General features: G+C 40.4%; 1 protein-coding gene across 2 annotated transcripts in view; it reads left to right on the forward strand.

Annotated features, from left to right (window-relative positions):
* Positions 1-19162, forward strand: part of LOC127356201 (protein kinase C beta type) — a 97080-nt gene that overhangs the window by 67190 nt on the left and 10728 nt on the right. Inside the window, exons 13-17 of one of the 2 annotated variants that reach the window (XM_051387757.1) lie at positions 514-652; positions 1503-1583; positions 2765-2872; positions 9499-9639; positions 13334-17583. In XM_051387757.1, the coding sequence (XP_051243717.1) occupies positions 514-652; positions 1503-1583; positions 2765-2872; positions 9499-9639; positions 13334-13507 (643 nt within the window). In that variant the 3' untranslated portion in view covers positions 13508-17583. Of the gene's footprint in view, positions 1-513; positions 653-1502; positions 1584-2764; positions 2873-9498; positions 9640-13333; positions 17584-19162 lie in introns of those variants that run through there. The other variant, XM_051387758.1, reaches the window with a different exon arrangement.

Here is a 19162-nt window from a genome sequence, read left to right on the forward strand (position 1 = left end):
GCAAGTTGTTTAATTTTGTTCATTAAAGGCACTCTGTGGAATTTTTCACCACTAGTAGCACTATCAAGCAATGTTTTACGATTGGGTCCCTGTTTTGTTTCTATAGTGCACAAGGACTGAACATAATGCGCATTAATCTATAATATTTGGACAGGATGACGTACTTGACTCACCCCCAGTAGCAACTGAAGAAATTTCAAGTAGGTTTTAACCTTTAGACTTCAACTACAATTAGCTGCTTTCTGCTGTTAATATAATATCATGCAGAGAATCCACCCCCACAAATGACATCACAAACATCTACGTCATCAACTGTAGCTCTGCATCTTTGGATCAGGCAGAGCATCGTTCCCTATCAAACCCGCAGTTTAGTGAAATGATTAAGGGAGATTGCAGAGGAGGAGAAAAAATTAGAGTAAAAAATAAAATGTTGAGATGATGAGCCTTCATGTTCCATGTAGGGTCATCAAATTGAGTGTCCTTTCCCTTTAACGTTGTTTTTCTCTCCTGCAGAGACCTGAAGCTGGACAATGTGATGCTGGACTGTGAGGGTCACATTAAGATAGCAGATTTTGGCATGTGTAAAGAAAATATGATTGATGGAGTCACTACCAAGACCTTCTGTGGAACACCAGACTACATAGCTCCTGAGGTAGAGTGTGTGTGCGGTGTGCGTGACGGTGGGTGGGCCGGCATCACAGGCGCTCTGGTCGTTGTATCTGGCCCGCCGTATGTTCACATGTTATAGTGAATCCTGAAGTGCACAGCTGCTATAGAGCGTGCGTAATGTAGCACACAGTGATACACTATACACTCCCAATTCCTCAAAGCAGTAGTTTAACCGTTTTGGGAAAAACACTTATTTGCTTTAGAGTTAGAGGAGATTAATACCACAAAATCATCTATACAATATATATGTAGCTGGAGCCAGCAGTCGGTTAGCTTAGCTTAGCACAAAAACAGGACACAGGAAACAAAATCTACATACCAGCACCTCTAAAGTTCACAATTTATCAGAACCTTGAGTACTGCCATTGGTAGCTATCCTTTAAGCATGTGGAGGATTCAATGTCCTACATCAGTTTGATCTCATTGGAGCTGCATTTTAATGGGCTGCCATTTCTGTAACTTTCTAAAACTAACAATCCAACATGTAGACCCACTTCATGCAGTGATTGGCCAGCTGTTCGGAGGTGAGACAGGCAGCTGGCTTTGGGGTTCTCTCTCTATCTTTTTACATTCTTTACACAAATATTTGTGGCACTTTTTATGTAAAAAACAGACTGCAACACTGTGGAACTATCTGAAAATGTACTCTGTTATCTCAACATTTAAATAATATTGTGTCTCCTCCCTCTCTGTCTCTTTTAAATACATTTCTTAATACATTCTTTCAGGTATTTTAGTTTGTGTTCCCAGTATTCTTTGTATACACTGCCTTGCTTTGCCTTAATGATTTAAGACTCTATCGAAACTTTAAAACAGAGTCTCTTATATTTCAGATCATAGCCTACCAACCTTATGGGAAATCTGTGGACTGGTGGGCCTTTGGAGTATTGCTCTATGAGATGCTGGCTGGACAGGTTAGTGTTGTGTTGTGTAATTATTAAACCTTGTTCAAAAGAAGAAATTAAAAGTCCAGTGTGTAACATTTAGGAATTTCTGTTGGCAGAAATGGAATATAATATTCCAAAGTATGTTTTTAGTAGTGTATAATTACCTGAAAATAAGGATTGTTATGTTTTTATTACCTTAGAATGAGCTGTTTTTATCTATAGGGAGCGGGTCACCTTCCATAGAGGCTGCCATGTTGAACCGCCATGTTTTTTACAGTAGCCCAGAAGGCACAAACGAAATATTGGCACTAAATACAGGGACATGTCCAAATTGGGGGGTGCCTAGGGTGGCCACTCCTGAAATCTGATTGGCCACCCCAAGTGCAACCCCATTATCCTTCCCTCTTCCACTCATCGTTCAGAGGAAGTAGATACTGGTATCTATATATATGAAACTATATGACCTAACGCATCCATTGGTACTATGTCATGTTAGCATTTCGGGAAGGGGGCTGACGTTCCAAAATTGGGCAAAATTTTGACGATGAAAAACTGGCCTGGCCATTTTCATTTTCTGACCTCAGGATTTCTGAATGGAAATGGGTTCTTTGGTTATTCACAAGTCTCCCTTTTGCTAACCCTAACCCTGCATAAGTCAGTGCCCCACTTGTGCCCCCCATTTAAAAAATGGCTAGATAGGGGGCATTTTTCATGACCACTGTAGTTTCTCCTTCACGCTTGGAAGGGTGGGATGAAGTGAGAGATTTGCAATCTGCAACCACATCGCTAGAGGCCACAAAATCCTACACACTGGACCTTTACGTCAATCTTTTGAGACAGCGTGAATATGCTACTAAAACGACTCCCACAACAGCATTTGTTTCATGACTGAAAAATGTGAAAAAAACAAACACTCATGATCGTAGCCTTTAAAATTTGACGTTGTTTAATGAAAGGTTAGCTATGAAATTATACCCCTTGATGAGTTTTTCTCTCATGGCATTAATAATTGTTAGAGTAGGTGTGACATTTTTCAAATCCTGGATATCTCATTTGGAGTGGATAATGTGAATGTGTGAGCTTTACAGGCCTGCGGTATTTTGATTCTGAGGCGTTCAGACGAAAAAGCCTTTAATGATTCAATTTAAATATCCTCTATTTGTCCTGTCCTGCCCTCTGCTTCTGCTCCCTCCTCCTCTCCTCTCCAGCCTCCATTTGACGGTGAAGATGAGGATGAGTTATTTCAGTCCATCATGGAGCATCACGTCTCCTATCCCAAGTCAATGTCCAAGGAGGCTGTCGCTATCTGTAAAGGGGTGAGTGTACACACACACACACACACACACACACACACGCACACACTCACACCCACCCACACAAACACATTACAACACAAGTCCTTGTCTGTCTCACAGGCTCAACCTTGCTCCCTCCTCACAAAATCTCTTTCTTTCTTTCTGTCTTGCTCCCTCTCTTCTCTACACTCTTTCTCTCTTTCACACACTCACGGAAGAGAGAATTGGGGGGGTTTACATTTGTTTGAGGGAAGGATGCAGGAACAAGAAGAGGGAGGAGGTGAATGGAGGAAGGAGGAGGAGGAGAAGGAGACAGAGAGGAACATCAAAATTATCTGCATAATTAAAACCATTGTGGGGGAACATTTATTTGGAGTGAAACCACATTGTCCGCTGTCACTATCTGTCCTGCTTCCATCTCTCTCTTTATTTCACTCCCTGTCTCTCTCTCCCTGTTTGTCTGTGTGTCTCTCTCTCTCTCTCTCTCTCTCTCTCTCTCTCTCTCTCTCTCTCTCTCTCTCTCTCTCTCTCTGCATCTCTCTCTCTCTGTCATAACGCTCCACTTTCCCGTCCTTCTCTCTCTGCAGTGTTCATTGTTAAGCCGCTGTTTCGCTTTTTTCATTGTACATCCTCTCTATCTCTCTCACACACGCAGACATGCAGACACACAAATTCTCTCTCTCTCTCTCTCTCTCTCTCTCTCTCTCTCTCTCTCTCTCTCTCTCTCTCTCTGTCTCTCTCTTACACACACACACAAACACACACATACACATTGCACTGCTCTAATAGCCTAAGCTTGTGCAGTGTGCTCAGTTGACTGTGGAAACTCCTCTTCAGAAAAGACCCAAATTATGCCTTGACACTTCCCAACTGGACTGGACTGGAGTGTGTTTGTGTGTGTTGTGTGTGTGTGTGTGTGTGTGTGTGTGTGTGTGTGTGTGTGTGTGTGTGTGTGTGTGTGTGTGTGTGTGTGTGTGTGTGTGTGTGTGTGAGAGAGAGAGAGAGAGAGAGAGAGAGAGAGAGAGCACGAGAGTGAGATGATTACTGCTATAAACACAGTGAGTCCTCTCTATCAAACCACCACCTCTCTGTCTCATCACCTAACTCTACGCTTCACTGACCATGACGACAAACACACACATGCACACAAGCACGTGCACACACACACTGGAGGATGTATGTAATGTTTAGATGCACGTATAGTCCTTTTGCACACATCAGGTCATCTCTTGCTAGTGATTTAATTGACATTCAAGACCTGACTGAGCTGTGCTTTATAGCTCTAGTGTATCACCCTCATCCTTTGCTTTATATCACATACTGTACGCACAAACACACAAGCATAAAAAAAATATTAACATGAATAAGACAGTTTCCGTTCATTAACAAGGTAAGCATGGTTGTTTTTACAAAAGAAGAGAGGAAAGAAAGAAAGAAACCTACATACTGAAACACACACAAACACGCATATATACTGACATCAAGATACAGTGCAAGCTTGAATTGAGATACACACATCTCTGCCAGCATGACTTTGGTCATACATCCTTCCACTAAATTTAAAGGCAAAGGCATTCATAGGCAAATTGATGACAAACACACACACACACACACACACTGTTCGCACTGTGTTATGTATTAGTGATGATTACTGGGTTGTATTGCTACAACAGTAGATCTTCAGTGGAGCATGAAAGCTCGCCTCCTTCCACCCCCACAGCTCCCACTGCGCGCTGCCAGCACTGCCTGGGTTAACTCAATGCGGAGATGTGTGTGTGTTCGTGCATGTGAAGACTACATGAAGCTTTCCTCTTCAAATGTTACAAGATATTTCCATTTTGAAAAAAAAAAAAAAAAAAAGATCATGTTCATTATTCAGTACTCTGCAAAGAATACAGTGCGGTCTGGTATTGTGTTGAACTTTAGCTAACTTTAGCCTGTTGTCCTTTGAAAAACACCCAAAGGTGACAGGGTTTAATGTTGTGCTATAAATTAATTTTGTAAGAGTCAATGTCGCCGTTTTTAAATAACAGAAATAACAAAAGCAAGTTAACGTTAGCCAGCTAAAGCCTACAATATTACAATAGATATGTTTTTGGAGCCATTATTGTAGAAAAACTATTTACAAATGTGCTTGGAGAGTTGTCTAATGTATCTTAATCCATGTGTGCGTTATCAGATTTGTAAATGTGTAAAAGAATCTGTAAATATGTATGTAGTTTTGTGAATGTGTACAGGAATCTCCCAATGTGTGTTAAGCGTGTATATAGATCTGAAAATGTGTGGACAAATCTGTAAATGCAGACATACATAGTGATGCCTGAGAAGACAATTCATCTGTGCATTTACAGATTTGTGTGTACATTTTCAGATCTATATACACATTTACAGATTTTTTAAACACACATTGGCAGATTCCTGTACACATTCACAAATCTAAGTACATATTTACAGATTATTTTACACATTTACAAATCTGATTACACACACACAGATTGAGATACAGTTGCACAACTCTCCACGCACATTTGTAAATAGTTTTTCTACAATAATGGCTCCATAAATGTTAGCTTTGACTTTGGACTTTTGGACTGTGGTTGTATCTGTTGCACACTGTTGACACTGTAGTGAAGCCGAGACAGAAGGCACTCAGGGAGACTGTATAAACGTCATATCCTTGGAATTAAATGGAAAATCCCTGCATAGAAATGCAAATAAAACATTCCACAGGCTACCAAGAAAGTCGGGCAAGGTCTCATTCTTAAAGTTACGTTACAACCTGTTCACACATTGGTGATAAAAAGTGCTAAATACATAAAAATAATAGGAAAAGGTTTCAGAATCGTACATTTGGAACCTTTAAGTTGCATATTTCCTTTAGTATAATCAGGACTAGAAGGGGTTTAATTCCTGCCAGCTTACTGTAAAGTACTGAGTTCAAATAGCCTACAGTGTGCAGGCTCGTGGTTTGTGTGTGTGTGTGTGTGTGTGTGTGTGTGTGTGTGTGTGTGTGCATGTGCGTGTGCGTGTGCGTACATGTGTGGAAAGGGAGTGATCAGAGACATTTCCACTCCCCTGCTTCCACCCTGACCAGCATCCATATTTCATAGCCAGCAATGGGCCTCACACACACACACACACACACACACGTTTAAGCTGCATACAGAATATCCTGTGTGCTGTAGTGTTAGGTACATGATGTCTTCAACTTCACATGATTCTACTGCAAAGAGTAATTGTGCAAATATGTCCTTACACATGCGAAGGCATACACACACACACACACACCCACACACAGCCTTTTTCCAATGCTATTCCCTGTTGCTTTCAGCAATGCAGGAAGCAAGACTATGTTTTCATGGCAGAGCTATTGCAACACACCCCATGAACAATAAACAGAAGAGGATGTGCACTTATTTTGTTAGATTCTCCATATATATGTGCTGCTTCGCCCTGCATGACTACACAAAGCACATCCCTAAAATTAGAGACTGCAGATGAAACACATCATTGTTGGAAGGGAATTACAGTATTCCTTCTGTTCTATAATGGCTGCAGGTATTTAACTAACTAAATTGATTCTACAAACAGATGACATTATTGGTAATAATTCAAGCAACAAACATCTTTGCATAAGAGGTTGTCTGGACATGTGGAAATGCACTCTGCCAAAAAGGGGCCTAAAATTGTGCTTCACCACCTGATCTGCATAAACACAATAACTCCAGCTTCACAGCTCCACGTATGTTGGTGCAAGCAGCTTCTTTTGGAACCACGAACTTACTAATATCACCATTTTTATTTCCTGCCACCAATTTTGAAAACAATTAAATCACCCGTCATTGAAATGTTGACATAATTCTATGAAAATAGAAAGGTGGGATGCCCAGAAAGTAACAGAAATACCATGATTGTATTGGAACTAGGTAAACACAGTTTTGCCAGATGGTGAATGCAGCCCCTCAGTGCCGGGTGACCAGAAAAAGTAAACCATGCCATTTTCATATATGCCATTATTTCCTGCAATTAGTGCCCTGTTTCAGTCTGGCTGCTCTGTGGTCTACTCAATGTCCTGTTCTCCCTCACTGAATGAATGCATAACCACAGGGAGGAAACCTGCAGATTTAGACTCTCCTCAAAAGAAATAGCTGCTGGGATTGTCTGCCCAAAACGTCATCAGATATGTTGCTATACTCTTGTGAAATAAAGTAACAGTGATATTAAAATCTACTGTAGCAGCACAGGTGTGGTTTTAAAGTGTGCCCAACTGGGTCGCCTTGAAAACATTGTGCATGCACATTTCAACAATGTGTGCCAGACAGTCAGTCTTCTTAGCCATAGTCCAGCAAAAAGAGAAAGAAAAACATCAATATAGACAGCAAGAGAGGTGCTAAAGGTAGAGTGAGAGGGAGGAATGGATACAAAGAAAGAGAGGAAATACTTTCATAAAAAAGTTATTCTTAACTTAGCCATTGACTTTCAGAATCAGAATCGGTATTCACATACAAGGGATTTGCTTTGGTAAGTTGGTGCATAACAATTAAAAATAGAGACAATAAAAGCAGCCAATATATACAAATATAAAAAGAATGTTCAATATGGCTGGATACTTCAATAAAAGAAGTGAAGAGCTGTACAGGAATGTGCCGGGGAATCTGCAAGTTGGCTGTGTGACATATATTTGCAATGTGGAAAGATAAAAATCTGAGGATGCCGGTTAATTTAAGCATCAGTATGGATGGATGAGCAAACAAGCGTGTGTGTATGTGTGTGCTCATGCAGTTATCTCTGAGCAGCCAGCTTGTTTATATGCACACATGTGTGTGTGTGTGTGCGTGTGTGTGTGTGTGCACAGTGTAAGGTTGACTGACCCGTGGAAAATGTTATTTTAGTTCTAATGTAATGAGTTATGACTGCTGCTCCTGAGGGGGGCACACCCCACACACACACACTCACACTGACGTCACTAGCCTTGATGCTGTTCTTAAGGTTTTGTGTGGACAGACATCGTAAACGGTGCTTAATTACGCCTGTGGAAAAACTGCTCTGGTAAAAGAGGGAAAAACAACAGTTATTCATTTATCTGCAGGCCGTGGTTTGGTGGCTTATATTTGGTCCTCGGGGAGGGACATCTAAGATGATAGATAGTAGAATTGATCGATGGTTAAAAGGAATGAAAGGAAAAAAATGACATTGAAGAAATAATACTAATAGTAATGTTTATTTAGAAACAGATATGAATGAAAGAAGGAATCAGAGGCAGAAACACAGAGAAAGAAAAAGAATGAATGACGTGAAACTTTAATGATGCCAGAGGGAAGATTTGGGGCATTGCAGCAGCACACTGTTGAGTGTAGATCAGATACAGACTTGGCCTTGTAGTTTAGGATGATGCCTACAACTTATCTTATGTAAATGTGACAAAACAAGACACCATACAACATTAAAGGGTAATAATTAAAACCTTTTAGCCTCAGTTAGCTAACTATTATTATTATGTTTTATTCTAGCTAAAAAAAAACTCATGCAACTTCGATAATTGTTGCTAATATTGTGTTAAAGTGTAGTTGAGTGGAGCTTGTGTGTGGTCAGGGGTTGTGCATAAGCAAAGGTGCTATGAAGGAGAGAACTTAGCAGCTCATTGCACTTTTTAGCCATGCAGCATGATACTTTTAATGGCTGGTTGGGTCTAGACTGAGGAATCTCAACAACGATTGGATGGATTGCCATGAAATTAGTTACACACACTTTCATGTCTCCTCCAGGATGATCTGCAAAAACTTTGGTGATCCCTTAACCTTTCATGTACCATCACATCAAAACTGTATTGTCCAATTATTTGGTTTATGACCAAATATCTGTTCCAGCTATACTAACATTACATAACATGCTTAACTAAAATGTGATCAAAGTGAGCTAGTTGGTTTGCTGATTTTAGCATTTAGCTCAATGCACCACTGTGCCTAAGCCCAGCCTCACAGAGCTGCTACTAGTAATAATATTACTTTTCCCAGTAACTAGTAGTGTAACTAATTACTAATACATTTCAGTTATAATAGTACAGTTACTCCTCCAAAAAATAATTAGTTACAATATTACTTTTGTTGTCACTGTTCTAAAATCCAACAATCCAATCACATCTTTGGATTCATTTTTTTAATCGAAGAGGAAACTAGTTTGGAAGATGGAAACACTTACATTCAGCAGCTGGAAATATTCCATTACTTTGATTTTAACAAACAAAACTGTATTTTAATCGTTGTAAGTCGGAATTTTGGGGAGAAGATACACAATGACCAATTTTGTGGGGAGTAGCTGAAAAGTAATAGAACTAGTAGTGTAACTAATTACTGTTGGCAGGAAGTAATAAGTAAAGTCATTATATTACTTTTTAAAAGAGTAATGAGTAATATATTGGTTGTTTGTTTTTTGAGTAACTAGCCCAACACTGGATATATGTTAGTTTCCAGGGCCGGGAGGAAAGAGAAGATGGTGAAGGAATGATTGAGGTCGTACAGAAAAGGAGGAAGCAATGAAAGAAAGGATGTGATGTAAATGAGAATATAAAGAGACAGAAAAGGTTAGATTGAGGGAAGAAAGGAAGGAGAGACACAAAGTAATTCTTCTTCTTCCGCCTTTTTGTCCAGCTGATGACGAAGCATCCAGCAAAGCGACTGGGCTGTGGCCCAGAGGGCGAGAGAGACATCAGGGACCACAGCTTCTTCCGCTACATGGACTGGGAGAAACTGGAGAACAAGGAGGTGCAGCCGCCATTCAAACCCAGAGCTGTAAGTCTGAACCCGGCTTGACCCCAAATAAGAAAATGCAATTCACCTGAGTGGCACAGGGCCCAGGGGGTTAATTATTCTCCCAGCACAGCAGAGACCAGGGCTTTAATTCCTGTTAGTGGTTAAACTCCTGGTAAAGACGCTGCTTTGAACAATGTTTCGGTGCGGTTGCAGAACACATCTTGCTCCCTTCTTTCATTCTAACTTCCTCTATTTCCCCCTCGAGGTCTATCTCTCTTCTGTTTCTGTTATCTTACTCATCTGTTCACTTCCAATGTGATGTTTTTGTCTCTTCCCCCTCCTCTGTATGGGACATTGCACACAGGTAAGTCAGGAAATGATGATGATGATGGCATTGGTGGTGATGAATGTGTGGTGATGAGGGCAAGGGGTTGTGGTGATGTGATGATGATGGTGATATAAAGGCACAGTGATGAATGTGGGTCGGATGAAGAAGACGTTGGCGATGATGGTGACAGCAGGAACGACTGCTGGGTGGTGATGCTTTTTTTCGATGTTGAAGACATTTTCGGTGTCAGCTGTTGAGCTAAAACACAAACTCGGCCCCCAGTTTGGTGCATTCGCATTCTGCATGAGCTGAAATAGTTTGCGTCCTCATCGTGGGGGTTAGATTGAGTTTAGAATAAACCTCAAGGGAACAAGTGTACGTCCATACAGTGTCAGCAACAGTGACCCGAAACAACTGTGTCTTTGTGTTTTTCTTTGCTGTGCTTTTGTTGTTTTTTTTCTACGACAAAATTAGTTTGATCATAACTGGAGTCAGAATGATGTCATCTTGTACTAAGACTCGCACACAAAATAATGTGTGCACACTCACACAGCCTTAGGCCTGGCTGCTGCTAAAGAGTTTTTCTGAGTTGAGCTTTTCATGCAGCTGTCTTGGCCCACTGGGGGTGTGTGTGTGTGTGTGTGTGTGTGTGTGTGTGTGTGTGTGTGTGTGTGTGTGTGTGTGTGTGTGTGTGTGTGTGTGTGTGTGTGTGTGTGTGTGTGTGTGTGTCTGTGTGTGTGTGTGTGTGTGTGTGTGTGTGTGTGTGTGTGTGTTAAGCTGGATTGGTAATGCTGCAGTGTGTATGGATGCTCCTGTGTTTGTGTGTCTGTGTGTGGGGATATTAGAGGTCACCATTAGGACCTGGCTGTGTTACCTCTGATGTGACTACTAACATATGTTTGTCTGCTCTCCTCTTCTCTCTTTTCTTTCTTCTTCTTTCGCCTCTCTCTTTCATGTCTCTTTTATTCCTTCTGAGAACAAATAAAGGTTCAGCTTTTTGAAGAACCATTCTTACCCTGCGTAAAAGTTTAGGGTTCAGTTTAGCATCTGAAGGTGGTTCTTTGATCTCTTTTGGTGCTATGCTATCAGAGTTATTTGAGCTATGTGTGTATTGTTTGGAAGAGGGGCTCTTCTATATTTCAGACTCAAAACCACCTCCAATCAGTTTTCCTCAGGGTGGTATGTGATGGTGTTTTTTTTATGCCACTGATTGTACCGATGACGGATGTTTGATGCTTTTAAAATCAGTGGTTGCAGTGGCAGCCTCACTTCGGTCAGAAGTTTGTTTCCTAACTGTTTGTGATTATGGTCTGCTTGTGGTTTCACACACTGTGAATGCCTTTGAAGAGTCTGTTTGATGTTTGATCAGATGAGCTTTTGAATGTGATGATTGGCCAACTGGTTGCTTTATTGATTCATCCGACAGACGAGGTCATGCCATCACCTTGGACATCCATTTATAGCTGTTCCCTTAAGTTATTATTGTTTGTCTGTCTGTACATCAAGCAGTCTGTTGTCAGTCCATTTATCCATCCTCCACCTAGACTCCATCCATCCATCTTCTCACTGTTTACTCCTGCCACGCATAAACCCATCTGTCCTTTCACATTTTTATTTGTCCTTCTCTCTGTGTTCACATTTTCTCATGTTTGTTTCTGTTTATTTGCATGCTCTGGGGTTCAGTCTCAAATGAAACCTGTCCTGGAGTGCACTACAGTTCACAGAAACCTCACAGCCTTAGAACAAAAAATAAAAATAAAACTATATCAAAACCAAACTTTTTAAATCATACAGTAACTTTTCTTGTGTCCAGGAATCTGCTAGGCTCTTATTTTCAAATCATATGCGATAAAAGCACCTTTTTTCCTGTAAAGGGTTATTTTATCAAAACCAAATCTAGTCACATCCCTCGTATTAATATGAAAATGAGAGATGGTTACCCCATCAGTTGCCAATTCTTGGTTAAGGTTGTGTACTGAATTGCTATACTTCTAAACTTTGTGGCCCTTATCATCTCCCTATTTGGCAAATTCTTTCCATCTGGCTCCCCAAACAGGTTAAAACAAACGCATGCAGTAATTAGCTGCAAATACTATTTGACCCTGGTGTATTTCTCATTTCACATATTTCCCCAAACTATAAACAGTCTGGCTTAATTTCATTTGGTTTTCCGAGTTACAGAGATTTAATGAGTTTGTAGTTTTCCTCTGGGTGATGTTGTCAGAGGACACTGAATCCTTGTTGTGTTAATTAAAGCTCAGTGCAGTGATAGAGATTGGGGGGAAAAGGAATAGCTCGGCCCAAAGTCCCTGTGAGGCATACAGTTAATAACTTGTTTTATGTACTTAGATGGACGCACATCTCTCGGGTATATAAGCTCTTTCTGGGTTCCCAGTAGTCAGAACGAGGATATGAAGTGGACTGAAATGAACAATGACTTTTTTTTTTTTCAAGTTGTTTCTTGAGAAAACAAATTCTACCTAATGTAAATTGCACAATACTCTTCGAGATGATTTAATTTAGTCATCTGTCACTTTTTGTAAGCATTTAAGAATCAAGACTTTTTGATTGATTGATAGTTGATCTTCTGTTGCTAAAGGTACGCTATCAATAGCAAGAGTAGGTGTCGACATTTTCAGTTAGTAGATGTGAAAGAGATTTCGAGTTATTCCCAGCGCTCTTTTGCATACTAGCTGGTTGTCTGATTTGGGTTATCATATCTCAGCAGGTCTCCACAGCTGTGGCATACAATTAACCCACAATTACACCATCGCATGGCTTTGAGCCTTTTCTTGTATGACGATTTAGAAATTCCAATTAAATCCAAGCATTACAACCCAAAAAATCTAGATGAAAGGCCAAGCAGAATTGTTTTTGGCTTTTTACTTACAGCCATGGTAGAATGCTTTCTCAGTGAAATGCTTGTTTTTAAAAAGTTGTTGCTCCGTGTATTACACTTTTGCACCCCTATCCAATGTAGTGCACTGCCACAGGACGTTTGAGACTTCAGCGACCTTGTTCTGTTTAAAATTGGAGTTGAATATGTTTCAAATATTAAAAAAAAAAAAAGGAAAGCATAAACCTGAGGCGTGCTTGATTTATCCTCTCCTGAGAGTGGTATTTCTGTATCACTTTGAAGGTAATAACAAATTGCCTTTTAGCCAATACACACAGAGAGTTAAATCAAGCACACCCTAAGTACTGGCACCTTGTTCTGATATTTGAAACCATGTTCAAGTAATGTCATCTCACACCCTGGTTCAACCCGCCATTCCCCTTCTTTTGTTCTCCTCTCCTTCCCCCCCAACCCCACCCCAATCCATCCATTCCTCTCCATCCCCGCTCCTCCCCTTTCCCCATCCCCCCCCTCTCCTGTACTCCATCCCTCCCCACCCTCCTCAACAGTGTGGACGGGATGCCGAGAACTTTGACCGTTTTTTCACACGCCACCCACCGGTGCTGACCCCTCCCGATGAGGAAGTGATTCAGAACCTGGACCAGGACGAGTTCCAGGGATTCTCCTTTATCAACCCAGAGTTCCCAGGAGCTGCTACCACCCCTGCCACCGAGCAGGCTTGATTTCAGCTCATGCACGGACACATGGAATCTCACACACACACACACACACACACACACAAACATATAGCTTACATAATCATTTTACCCAGTATCAAGCCTGTGTACCCCTGGAATATTCACATACACACACACACACACACATATCAACTTTAAATATCCAGAAATATCCTGATTTGTGCTATCACAGGAACCAAGAAGCCATGACTTAAACTGACACACAGATATACCGAGTAAGCATTTAACAAATATACACACATTTGTTGTTCACACTGGTGCAACCTGGATGTAGAGTTGGGTACCGAACTTGGTATTTTTAAGTGTACTGACCGAACTGCATCAGTACTACCAAGTATGTTAAATCAATTGGTTGTAAATTTTGGTACCTGAGAATGCATTTGGGTGAGAAGTTGCAAAGCTGGCCTGATGCAAATCTGAGGAAACACCTGGTCAAACACAAGTGTGTCACGTTACTGTGTTTGATAGCCCAAAAGTCCCATTCAGCAGCCACAGTTAACATTAGCACACCTGCAGGCAGCGCTGAAGTTAAATGCTCCGTGCACGACAAAACTGTACCCAACCCTATCTGGATGATATGATGACCTCTTCTGAGGGTCCATGTGCCATAAGAAATGGCCTGAATGCATGTAGCACTATATTGCAGCTTTAAAAATACAATTTAAACTGGGAGTTTTAGATTAGATTTAATTTAAAGAAATCCTGTATTTTCACATGTTTCTATGTGATCAAAATATTACTAGTGAACAGGATAAGAGCCACTGACTTTTTCCCAGCTTTGTTTTTGAGAAACAAGAAGCTTGGAAGTGTGATTCGACATAAGCTTTTGGGGTGTAATGTGTGTTGATCACAGTGTGAACAAAGTGTGTGTTTAATTTGACAGACATCAACAGAATAAGGATTAGAAATTAATGGTGACCTTCATAATACAAAATTTCAATTGAGGGACAAAATTATATGTATTTTTTTGCTGATGAGTAACTCGATAGTAATGCATTAACTGACACAAATGCAGTAAATGCACAACCTAACCACAGAATATTGACAAGTCCCCCCAAAACAACTGCATCATTCACATATAACATATCTTCAGCATTCCATGTTGACACATTTTTTGGTGGAAATTGTGATTTAACTTTTCTTTTACTCATTCCTTGGCTATTCCAGCACATTCTGAGTTTGGCCTGTAGTAATGTGTGATTTTTATTCAGTGTATAATAATAACAATAGTGTCTGTATGTTTATCCTTATCTTAGCTAAAACTGGAATGCTTCACATACTTGTGCATGAGTTTCTATATCAGTAATAGCCCTGGACTTTGTCTCCCAGCAGCATTTTAGCATCTTATCTCTGCACCCCTGTGCTGCCATTGTGTGGCTGTTTTTTCTTGGATTTCAAAATATGTATTAAAAAAACATGGTAGGAGTATGATTTTACCTAGTGAGATAGTGGAAGATCAGAATTGTGCTTTAAAAAGCAACAAATATTAGATTGTCTGTGTCTTATTTGCTGTTCAGCATTTGGATGATGATGGTAAAATGCTGTTAGGAAATGTAGTCTTTATATAGGCTTTGAGTCATTTAAATAGATAGCTAATACTACTTCTTATTCTCTGATTTTCTGTTATCTAGTATTTAAGCAATGAAAGAGACTAGCAGTTAGTTTCTTTGTGTTTTACAAAAGCATGATTCCGATACCTGGCTGTATGTTTACAACGTATGTGTGTGCGCATATGTATGTTTTATATGTGCGTGAACGAGTACTGTGTATGAAAATGCACATTTGCATTTAAATTTTTGTATGTGTGTCCATACCTACCCAGCACCTTGCCTGGCCTTGTATTAACATTTGTTTGTATACTGACTGTTTGCACCCCCCTTCATATCAAGCAGTGTTGGTATGATCCACTTAGTACTATACTCTGAAAGTGAAAGGAGAAAAAGATGGAAGAAGAGAAGAAAAAAGCTGTTTTCCTGTGGGAATGCATGATATTGAGATTGAAGCAATTAGCGAATAATATGATGTTTCAGTAAATTTCAACAAAAAAGAGTGATATTAGAGAAAATGAGTGCTTATGTGGAGTCTTGATGGAAGCTGTACATAAGTTGTTGTAGTCTTAAACCTTCTGTGCACTGCAAAAATTCCAACGCTGTAGTTCCTGGATAGCATGACCAGTCAGTACTAGGGACGTGTTGCAGGTTAGGGTCTATGGCCTGTTTTAGACATGTAGGTTAACTACCTGAACATGTCCAAAGGCCTGGAAGAAGTTTCTGTGGTGCAGCTTAATTTTTATGGTCTAGTTGATTAAAGGATTGGAGAAAGGATTTGAGGCTCTACTCACTGATGTGTTTTTCAAGTAGCCATCTGCATGCGCAATAAGAATTTCCATCCTAACTACAGCAGCAGTAAAGATGGACACCCAGGTTAAAGCTAGGCTTCCTGAAGCAGGACTGTGTGTGTGTGTGTGTGTGTGTGTGTGTGTGTGTGTGTGTGTGTGTGTGTGTGTGTGTGTGTGTGTGTGTGTGTGTGTGTGTGTGTGTGTGTGTGTGTGTGTGTGTGTGTGTGTGTGTGTGTGTGTTCTTTTGTTTTCCCCAGCTAGCAATAATGTTGACAAGAAGGCAGGTAGTGAACGGACCTTCAGAAGGCTCAGGTTAAAACTGTAATTCATTTACGTACAAAAGTTTATAAGGCTCATTGGTAGGCAGGTTTATCTCAGCCACGGAGAAAGATGTACCTAATACACTTGAGTCTAACTAACAGTGTGTGGAAGTGACTGAAGTGCTTCCTCATATCACACTCCTCTTCATCACAGGGGGACATCAGGGACGTTTTTTTCTGCAAAGTGGACACATTGGGTTTCACTGGTGTTTATTGTTAATAGTGGCAGGAAGTTGTCTATACAGTAGAAGAAGAAGAATGCAACAATATCATACAGTTAATTCACTTGAACAAACAGTTATCTGCCATGCTACCAGGCCATGAATAGGACTACAAATAGGAGATTATCATGAAGATGGTAGCTGATATCTTAGAGTATCTACAGTATGGAAGTAACTGGAAGGGAAGTAGGTCTTCATGTACAACTGGCTGATAGCTACACTTGCTGTCCACTAGACAGTTGACTAGAATTTGACATAAGCTTTAAATATCAAACATTTCCAACACAGTGTGAAAAATGTCATCTGCAATTAAAGTTGACATAAGCCACGCACTGAGGATTTCCAGTTCTCTTTAGTTGCCTCATCACTGGTCTGAATATTTCACACAGTCCCCCGTAATGCTCTTCAATCGTCCGATGCTTTTTGGTGGCACGGAGACCTGTTACATGAAGTCATTTTGATTGGGTTAATGGATAGAAAGAAAAACATTCACTGATTTAGGGAAGGTCATAACTAACATCTGCATAAGGTCTGTCATCTCTGTTATCTCTGGTCTCATACTTTAAACTGCTGGTGAGGTCAGCACAGAAGAGGAACTTTAGTGCTTTCACATTTCGTCCACAATTGTGAGTCTGAAAGTAAATGCAACTGTTGTCTTTTTATGACTTGACGACATCCATTACCTGTACCGTACCTCCATTGTCGGTATTTATTACAGTCAGTGTCTCCTGTATTATAACAGCAACAAATTACTATATATACTTATACATAAACATATACATAGCTGTGTCAAATGTTTATATATTCATATAGTTATACACCATGTGGTCAGTATTGCAAAGGACGAGAGGACGAGAAGTCTTAACTCCAAGATTTGTGTTTTTGTTTGTTTGTATGGTTCCTTTCTGCTGAAGGAGAGGCAAAATGAACTCTGCATGAATAATGCTTTTACCTTTTTATTAGTTAGGATTTATATACATTTAACATATTAGGGTGATTCATGTTTTCTGTGTCAGCAGTGCTTCAAAAGTATGATCCAGGCTACTGTTGTGTGCGCTATGTGTGAAAATGAAATATAGCTAAAGGAGAAAAAAAATGCTTTTCACAATGCTTTCCATGTGCCAAATTTTTTTTGTTTTTCAGGAAAAACAGGCATACCTAAAATAAAGGATTTAAAAGATGTTTTAGGGGCTGCTTGTTGTGTTTACATGATGTTCCTTGTGTACATTTCAATGTGCTTCAAAAAAAACAGTGGATCTGGAGGAGAGTGAAGAAAAGGAGGTAAAAAGAGGTAAGGAGAAACAGATTAGAGCGATGGGAGCAAATGTGAGTGAGAAAGGAAAACATGAAAGAAAAGAAGAGGGAAGCAATTCCACAATGAAGGCGAGGCGAGGAGAAAAGAGGAAGAGGTAGTAAGAGGGGACAGTGGAGAGGAGGAAGGGAGGGGACGAGGAAGCAAAGCGAGGCTCTGTGAAGCGAGGCTGGCGGCTACGACAGGCTGTGCATATTTCATGGCTGCCACTTATCATAAGAGCCTTTCCCTGATGGGGGAGCGTAGGTCTGATGACTTCAAGGAAATAACATGCAGAACACGGCCTACATACACACAGGCCTGCTGAGCCACTCAACCGCTTCACGCCGCCTCTAAAGCTGCTCCCAATCCACTGTAGTCGAGCCGCTGCTGCTGCTGCTGCTACTGCTCTTACTAGCCACACATTTACTTTTAATAGGGGTTACTGTATCCTGCACCATTTACTATTGCTAGTACAGTATAGGGTTAACAAGTGGTTCTGAACCATGTATGAACCGTGGCTCAATGTGATGGTAAACAACACGTACCACACACCAATTATCCACTGGGAATGCGAATGTGGGGATGTGATCAGGGAACTGTTTACGGTTCAAAATCCACGGGTAGACGGAGAAAAACTGCCTAGCGGGGTTAAACTTTAATAAAGTTAGTCAAACGTGTTGAGGTGACCTTTAAATTCTTTACATTTGGGTGGAATATCAATGCCTGTGACCATAATAGTGTGACATCTGGCTCAGATGGTTTAAAAAAACAGTTTTAAGCTCATGGTATGGAACAACAACAGGAAATATTCTAATGTTGGCAGCTGTCTGAGAAACTAACTGTCCATGGCGCATTTATTAATTGTCTATTTGAAAGCATGGATCAAACTTCATCAAACACGGATTGAACATGATCTACAAACAATTCTAAAAAAAAAATACTGCAGACAGCTATGGCACACCAAGCAAACATCTGTGTTTGTTGGTGAATGTGTGTTTGATGTGCCATGGCCTTTAGCCTTATTTTTTATTATTTGACAAACCTCGTTCTATGTCCCACACAAGCAGGCAACTTTTCAAACCAGTCGGATAAACACTGAGCGTACACAATGGGTCACAATGGATGATTTACAGTCAAAAATGTGGTGGCACTAAACTACTAAGCAGATTTGGCACCATGGCCCTTGGTGATACATGTTTCATTTCATTCCAGTATTGCCTCTACATAAACAGACGTAATGTTTTCTAACCGAGATGCCACACAGAAATGCTTCTCTCTAGGCCGTTTCTCTTGTTGTTTGCATCAACCATGTTACGTGCTTGCTTTCCTGCTGAGAGTTAGACGAGAAGATCGATACCCGGACCCTTCCTACATCCTATATGAAGCTAATGCCAGGAGAAGGTTAGCTGAAACTTGAGAATGAAATGTAAAAACAACTGCTTGTGTTTTACCACTGTATGGTTTATA

The sequence above is a fragment of the Dicentrarchus labrax genome, unplaced genomic scaffold (assembly GCF_905237075.1).
Source record: "Dicentrarchus labrax unplaced genomic scaffold, dlabrax2021, whole genome shotgun sequence".
In the NCBI taxonomy this organism is placed as follows: domain Eukaryota; kingdom Metazoa; phylum Chordata; class Actinopteri; family Moronidae; genus Dicentrarchus; species Dicentrarchus labrax.